The following is an 8,909-nucleotide window of genomic DNA, read 5'->3' as shown; positions in this document are numbered from 1 at the left end:
GATATATTTCTTAATTTCGGTCGATACGATATAATTCCGATATCGATATGAACACTATTTAAAAAAGCCTCATAAAAACTGCCAAGAACACCCACAACAGATATCTGTACCTACGAACTTCTGAAAAATGAATTTTCCAAGTCTATGAAACCTCCTCCTAAAACACTATATAATATTTAAGAAAAAAAACCCCAGCACAAATAAATTAATGTTCACCTTATATCAAACTACAGGCTGACATACTTAACAGTAAGATTTTTAATTTTAAAGAATTCTCTTCTGCTCACCAAGCCTGCATTTCTTTGATCCAAAGTACAGCAAAAACAGTAACATTTTGAATTATTTTTACTATTTAAAATAACTGCTTTCTATTTGAAAGCAGTTATTTAAAATCTTCAGAAATCATTCTAATATACTGATTTGCTGATTATTATTAATTTATTATTATTAATATTTAAAACAGTTGAGAATTTTTTTTTTTCAGGATTCTTTGATGAATAGAAAGATCCAAAGATCAGCATTTATCTGAAATAAAAAGCTTTTATAACATTATACACTATTCCATTCAAAAGCTTGGAGTCAGTATAATTTATTTATTTTTTTATTTTTTGGGGGGGAGGGGGAAGAAATTATAGAAATTTTATTTAGCGCTGCAATTGTATTTTATTTATAATACTTTTATTTAGCAAGGATGCTTTAAATTGATCAAAAAGATTATAATGTTATGTAGCGTCTGGACCAATCAAACACACAATTTTTCATTTGATTTAACAAATCAGTTATTCATTAGATTAACAAATCGTCACAGTCCCCTCACCCAATAAACTGGGTGCCAGGATGTCTGCAACGACACCAGGCCCACCCTGGTCCCCATGGCAACCACGGCACCTTTGCTAGACCAGATACATTTACGACCTAATGGAATGTAAGTAGGGAAAATCACTGCATGTTCCATAGCAAGAGGCACAATGCACAGTAGAAATGGACTTTTCTACTAATTAATTCATAGGAAAACCTTTCTTTGAATGAACACACATATCCTTCAGGTCATTGTGTATGTTGTCTTTGAGATTTTATACTGTTTTATGCAGGCTTATGATGGAAACACTCATTCCTGTCATCTTACCTATATGTAATCCTACCATGTTTAGTATCTATGAATTAGTCTTCTGATGATCGAAACGAGAGTGTATATTATATGTTGGTACATAGGCAATATATTAGTGTCCTGAGAATCTTTAGTAATTTCGATTCAAGTTCCATATGCAAATTACCATGCTATCACACAAAGGGTCATAAAACTCCCCAGTATCTCAAAACTCCCACTTGGGATACCGGCCTTTCTCATTGGACAAGCCCATCTTGAGAGGCGGGGATCTTCTCCGACCTTAAAGGCCCACACCAGGGACCCTCCCAGAGTCGGTGGTTTGTTTGAATTCTGAAAAGATGTGAGGCTGTTTTCAACATCATAATAATAAATGTTTTTTGAGTAGCAAATCAGAATATTAGAATGATTTCTAAAGGATCATGTGACTGAAGTAATGATGCTAAAAATTCAGCTTGGAAATCACAGGAATAAATCACATTTTAAAATATTTTCAAATAGAAAACAGTTATTTTAAATAGTAAAAATATTTCAAAATGTTACTGTTTTTGCTGTATTTTGGATCAAATAACTGCAGGCTTGGTGAGCAGAAGAGAATTCTTTAAAAAAACATTAAAAATCTTACTGTTCAGAAACTTTTGACTGGTAGTGTATGTCAGCCTATAGTTTGATATAAGGTAAACATTAATTTATTTGTGCTGCTTTTTTTTCTTAAATATTATATAGTTTTATAGGAGGAGGTTTCATAAACTTGGAAAATTAATTTTTCAGAAGTTTGTAGGTACAGACATCTGGTTGTGGTTGTTCTTGGCAATTTTTATGAGGCTTTTTGTTTTATAGTGTTCATATAGATATCGGAATTATATCGTATCGACCGAAATTAAGAAATATATTGTGATATACATTTTGGCCATATCGTCCAGCCCTACTCTTTCCATACAGCGACTGTTTATAGTGATTATGCGCTGTCATTGAAATCACTGTCATTGAAGGCCAAACGGGTAACGGGTGTGTAATAATTGAATGTGACATGCTATTTTGGAAGTTGGAGTTTGAGTTAGATGTGACTAGGGTCTGTCTCTCACACAATAGCTTGTTCTCACATATAGCTTCAGCATGAAATTTAGCATAATATGGACTATTATTTTATTAACAATTTTATAACAATTTTTCTGGGATTCTGCAAAAAAAAAAAAAAAAAACAGCATACATGTTTGGAACAATATGAATGGTAAAAAAATTATGACAGCATTTTCATTTTTAGGTGAGCTAATCTATTAAAACAAGCTTTCGGTCAGACACCAGAATTCATCTTCTCGAAATACACAAGTAGTGGTCAACCGATATATCGGCCTTCAAATATCGGCATCGGACGATAAGTTTTTCTGTTTGGCCGATGCGTTTGAGGACTTTTATTTTGACGGCACAGTGCTCACATTCTCCCTCTTGTTTGCCGTCGTTGTTAACAGTTCTGTCTAATACGGATAGAAGTCTGTCTAACGTGTCACGTGACCGTGTAATCGCAGCCTCTGCGATTGAAAAATCGCGTTATTTCATATCGCGATATTATCGCAAATGCAATTAATCGTTCAGCCCTACTTTGAATGGTTAATTTCACAAATCTTGCATACTTAGTCGAATCCAGTTGTGAGATCTTGTGAAGTGTGCAGGTGCAATATCGGTCGACCACTATACACAAGCACTGATTTGAAGAGTACTTTGTTCCACTGAAAAGGGAGCAAATCCCTTGCACTCCACAGACAAATAAAGCATTTATGGACATGTGATGTAAGCAATTATTATCTGAGAGAGAGGAAAAGCATCTCTCTGTGTGGCTGATACCAACAGTACTGCCAAGTGGGCTTTGACTTATTCATTATTACAACATTCTTTGCATGTACAAAGCCTAAGTGTTTGCTCACTAAAATTATTTTCGGAAACACTTGTCTGTTAACTAACACCTGAAGTTGTCCATCCAGACTTTACCGGTATAATAGGTGTTATAAGTGACAGCCAATCAGCAGGCTCGATCACAAGAATGTGATTATTAAAAAGGCCTACTGGACTAAAACGAGGAACATGTGAAGCATGCAGAACAGAAAGTTCAGTATCGATGAACATCCACCACAAACAGCCCACATAATCACTTCATCCTGATTTAATGGAGGTAGTAAATTAACAACCACTGTGTATCAAAGCACACAGTGACCTTTGCTGCGTATAAATCACAGCTTCCATTGTGCTGCCAGATCTCCCTTTCAACCAATTTGTCACAGCATAATACCACACAAAACCCTTCCATGCTGAGGAAGCTACTGTTGTGGGAGGATCAAAGGTCCCTATGACCAATCTTCGCTCTAAGCTGCGCGCGCGGCCGCACACTTCTTCCACCGCAGCCGCGCAGAAGAAATAATGTGCCATGCACACGCATAAATGAGTTGTGAAAGCCATTGGCGAAAGCGAATGAATTGGAATGCTCGGGTAAACCGCTATAGAGTTGATATCGCTATAGAGTTGATATCGCTATAGAGTTGATATCGCTATAGAGTTAGAACCGGTGAATGCGGTTTGCAGGTTTCATAGAAAGAGAATGATGTGCGCCAAATGAGTCGCTGTAGAAACCGAATATTTTAATGGTTGCAGACGAAATGGCTCAAATCGAGAGCCAGCACAAACGCAATGACATGTGAAATAAAACGTCATCATGTATTAAAGAAGAGTGGCTTGATTAAGTGCTGGAAATAGCGGATGATGGGCACAGAACGGTAACAAAACTCAGAGACATTTACAGTCACACACAGGAGTATTGTGCAAACTGTACTTCATAGGGATGTTTAGATAACTATAGAAGAATTCATGTTCACGTTTTTTTAGAATGTTTTTGCTCAGGTGGCTGAAATGTCCGCCCAATAGAGAAAAGTTTGGCTCAGCAAGAACAAAAAATTAGAGGGAACATTGCCTATGACTGCCTCAGAAATAACAGCTAAAACAAAAGCCTACAAGTGCTGAGTGAAACAGCTATACAGTCATATGACAACATCTGTACAGGTATAAATCACGCCATGGTCAGTAAAAGAAGGCCATAAAACTCTTTATGTTTTTACTGAACATATATGTGGTCCAAGTTTGCTGTGAAAAGAAAGGTTTGTATCTGCAAAGGGGCTGTGTGCATCAACTTTTTTAAATCAACATTAAGATTTTAGGTCACAATTTATAATAATCTGTAAGGGATGAGTGTATAGGAGTCCTGTAACCGTTCACCATTTAAATCACCATTTTAAACATCCCTAGGGCTGCACAAATAACCAAAATAAAACCAAAATCGTGATATGGCTTTTCAAAAATAACGCATTTTTCCATTCCACTGTGCTACTTTTACATTGTTTTTCTATGTAAATACATGCTAGATGGATGCATTTGTCCATTGCACTAGTCTTGTGTCATTTACAGTTCTCGCACATGAAAGTTCAAATGTGTTTCGAAAGCTTGCTTTCTTCCCCCCATTCCACTGCACGTGTCTTGCTCTTTTCAAATCAAAAACATGTTCTGTGTGAATGACCCCTTAGTGTAATTATCAAATCACAAAGGCTATAATTTAATTAAATATATGTGCTGCATGTTTCAGAGTGAAGCGCAGCACTGTGTTCATTTGCGATCAGCTCATGATCTGGTGTTTTCAGTGTCTCAGAGCGACTCACAGCAAATGCTACTCCCGGCAAACTCATCTCTGCATCTACTCTGAGTTTAAGTCAAATATAACATCCATCTCCCAACCTTTTTTATGATAAGAGCCCATAAATTAAATTAGTAACAAAATTATAAATAAAATGATCATAATATTAACATTCTATCAAAAAAAGTAATAATAATTATCATTATTATTCTTAATATTATTATTATTATTACTATACAGACACAGACAATCACACAATTTTCGGGCCAAACTGCAGCCCTACAGACAAGCACTATAAAGCAGAAGTAAAAAAAAAAAAAAACAGCTTAAATTATTTATAAAATCATTTGCAATATGAGGTTTAAAAGAGTTTTAAACCAAGTATAACTTGTCATACTGCATGACATGTCACATTTCCTGTCATACTGCATACATTTCCGTCAAACTTTCAAAAATATGTCAACTACCCATAAATCTGCAAATCACTGCAGTAATTTAAAAGCTGAAGGACCATGATGCTAAAGATTTAGAAGCAAAAACTAATGTACAAAATAAGGATAAATGTTTATCTTCATATTTACATGTTTTTAAAAGAAGACACCAATGCAAATTTCAATCTACACAGCACAGTTATGTAGACTACATGACATAAGGGTTTAATTTCTGGACAGAAACCCAATTCAATACTGACAAGACATGCAGAGGGGGTGGGAGACAGTGAGACGTGTGTTTAAAACCTCTCAAAACAGTAAACACTTACAAATGGCTACATCATGCTTCTCAGCCACGTCATATTTACGGGTAGGAACTGCCTTTGCCACACATTCCTTGGAAAGAGCACTGGCTGAAATCCACATTCCTGAAACCCACAAAGAACTTGCTTTTCCTGGTTTATGTTTACAGAGATAAGAGCCTTGGCCCTTTCTTAACATTCACCTTTAAACCCTGCACAGCCTCATATACTTACTTTCAGATGATCAAACTTATATGCAGTATGTACAGTGATACAAAGGATGTTCAGCAATAAATACTTACATGCTTTTATCAAAGGAAAGTTTAAAAGACACCTGTGTGTGCTTTGCATTCAACTGCTTGCTGTTTGTGAGGCCCTAAAATGATACTTAAGATTTCAAGAGAAAGATTTCAACATCTTAAACAATGAGAATGACTCTCTAAAACATCAAAAGGTTTAGATCAGGTAACATTTTCTATTAATCGATTGTGACAGTTCTATTTGTAATTGCTCAGCCATTAATGCTCGACAACGACCCCTGTTGATACATTTAGAGTGGCAACCTATTAGAACAACACTGCATATTCTCCGGCTGTCAATACTATCATCAATCATTCCTGCATATGTGACAAGCATTAAAATACAGCCATTAAAAAGCACAGTCGTGAACATTAACTTACCTGTGACATCTGAGGCCGGAAGTTGATCTGCTTTAGGTCCACGGATCCAGGAGACAGATTGTGCAGCATCTGGCACAGGAGCACCCCATCTCTAAGCGCCTGGGCCAGGTCAAACACCACCGCTGAGGGCCAAACGACCCGGTGGTTGGGGGGCAAAACCTTACAGTCTATCAACCAGCGACCGCACTGTCTCCACTCCTCCATATTGACAGAAATGATGTAGAATACTGGCAAAAATAAAACTATATGTCTGGCAGCCTGGCGCACGTACCAAGATAATGCTGATGTGAAATTATCCCAGTTCCTCTTTAGTCCAAAGGGCACTAAAGTGCCTAAGGTCAATTGCGTGAGAACGATCTTCACAAGGATATACGCTTAACTTTTTTAACGAATTAAATCCAGCTGAGTACTATCCACTACAGAGCTATACAGGACTTTGTACAACGAAATAATCAAATTAGTAAGCTAAATTAAAGGAGAACTCGAAGAAATATCGAACAGTATGATGTTAAAATATGATTTAGATATGTTTCCCTTCAGAGAATAAGATGAGTTTCCTCTTCTTCATCATGGACTGACATATTTGGCTCTGTAAACGCGTCCTGTCACAGCAAAAAATGTGTCTCTCAAGACTACAATAGATATGTTCCTTAACAATAAATGCTGGAAAAGACTGCAAAGCAGCCGTTACACGCAATTTCGGACGGTTTATCAAAGTTTTACGCTTAAAATAAAGAATAAATCCATGTTTTGTAGTCTTCAGTAGAAAGCTCCTCACAAGCGCTCGCGCACCAAGGCGGGATGTGAACTAACGTTAAATAACGTCCAACTCCAAATAGAATCCGGTCCAAACTTGTTTTAAAAACTTCTTGAGGGAAATATCACAGCGTTCAGTGAAACGCACAAACTCTGGCGTATTTAACGCGAAAACTGTCGATCGTCCCGCTCCTTTCGCTTCCACAGAAAGAGAAACGCCGCGAGGTCTTGGTGCTGGACAGTCGTGCCTTGAATCGCGAAGGTTTCTCGGTTGTTTCTCAGTTCATCTCCGTGTAACGCTAGATGGTTTGAGTGTTTTGATTTCTCCGCTCGCGTGAGCCGTGAGTGCGAGCAAGCGTGAGCGCGCGCGGAGCGGGAGAATGGGCGCGCGGCGGAGAGATCGCAATCGTATCTGGGTTCCGGTCGCGCTCGTCCACGTGTGAGGAGGAGGAGAGGGTCGGTCTCACTAAAATACCAGAAAGCCTTTTTTTTGGTATTATTATTATTTAGGAAATTCTGGAGACATCACAGTAAATACGAACATGTGAGGAAAATGTCAAATGTTTTCCAATGTTTTTTACATGACGGTAAAAATGACTGGCTGACTGAACATTCAAAAATACACGGACAGTTTTGGATTAAACTGTTTAAAATATTAAATTATAATTAAATGATCTACAACTGTAATGATTTACATATTATTTTTGTTATTGCTATGTAATCCAGACTGCTTTTTATATGAATAGGTTTGATAAGATTTCCTGGGAGCCTTCAATCATGTAATATAGCCTTGATCAGCTTAATATGTGTGCCATGTAATTTATAGAGCACATGTGCAACCCAAATACACTTCCACTTTTTATTCCTGTAACATAGTAAAAATCTCACTAAAAATCTCACTCCATTTTTGCGGGGACCCTCAATTCACCTCAGTAAAAGTATTTACATAGATGAGACGTATGTTTTGCTTGTCTTGATGGAAAATTTGCTGTAGTGTGACTATTTTGTCCTGGGACCAATATGAAAACTGGTTAAAGCACATTTAGGATGAAAGATGGCTTTTTGAGACAGATGTGAGTAGCTGTCACAAGACTCAAAGCATTGATCCATCTTGGCCTCTGTAGTATTGTGTTAGTGGGGACCATATTCTAAACACAGTAGCAAAAGGTCACATGTTCCTCCCCTCAGAAAGTGTTATTATAAACCCTAAGGATGTACAGTATACATGTTTAACTGAATAAATGATTGGGACAGTATCACTTCTGTTATTCCCTATTAATCAGTATCAGCATTTTGAGTTGGTGAAATCTCCTTACAGAAACTGAAATGTATGTGACATCCATCTGGGGTTATATAACACCCAAAGGACAGAAGACTCTAACACTGTAGTTATTCTTTTTTAATAATTTTTTTGGAGGATTATTGTAATCATTTGTAACATCAAAACTAGCAATCATACCAGACATCAACTCTAGCAGAAATGGGACACTGTTACCATCTAGTGGTCAGTGGTGGTATTTCGGTGGTCATACTCACACGATGACACCTGTCATAGAAAGATTTGACTAGTTTTTACCAAATATCAGAATATCCATGAAGTTCATTACCATTCTTATGTTCTGTTCTATATTAGAACTAATCAAATGATGAGCTATGAATAAAAATATTTTTATGGTAAACTGCAGAAGGCGGCATGTCCACATAAAACAAGAGCAAAAAATTGAAAGTAAACACAAAATAAAAGGCAATTTGTCATTTATTTTATGAAAAAAAAAATGTACCCGGTGTACAAGACATTCCAGGTAGGCAAATACATCAAATGTTAGCCTCTACCAATGCCTCCGACCCAACCCTCTGGCCCGTATCGCAATAAACAAGCCTAAATCTACTCACACTGTATTCTTGATTTTGTTGTTTCCATGACTGACATTTACAGTATTACTATAAACAGCTCAAAATGTT

At 36.9% G+C, this 8,909-nt stretch overlaps 1 protein-coding gene across 1 annotated transcript in view; it reads right to left on the bottom strand.

Moving 5' to 3' along the window:
- LOC107708338 (guanine nucleotide exchange factor VAV2-like) overlaps nucleotides 1-7,399 on the bottom strand; it is a 228,774-nt gene extending 221,375 nt beyond the window's left edge. Inside the window, exon 1 of the mRNA XM_016512531.1 lies at nucleotides 6,192-7,399. Within this exon, the coding sequence (XP_016368017.1) occupies nucleotides 6,192-6,395 (204 nt within the window). The 5' untranslated portion in view covers nucleotides 6,396-7,399. The remainder of the gene's footprint in view (nucleotides 1-6,191) is intronic.
- Between the last annotated feature and the right edge of the window lie 1,510 nt (nucleotides 7,400-8,909).

This window comes from Sinocyclocheilus rhinocerous, unplaced genomic scaffold (genome assembly GCF_001515625.1).
Source record: "Sinocyclocheilus rhinocerous isolate Xijiao unplaced genomic scaffold, SAMN03320098_v1.1 scaffold1136, whole genome shotgun sequence".
Lineage (NCBI taxonomy): Eukaryota > Metazoa > Chordata > Actinopteri > Cypriniformes > Cyprinidae > Sinocyclocheilus > Sinocyclocheilus rhinocerous.
This window is presented reverse-complemented; position numbering and strand designations above follow the sequence as displayed.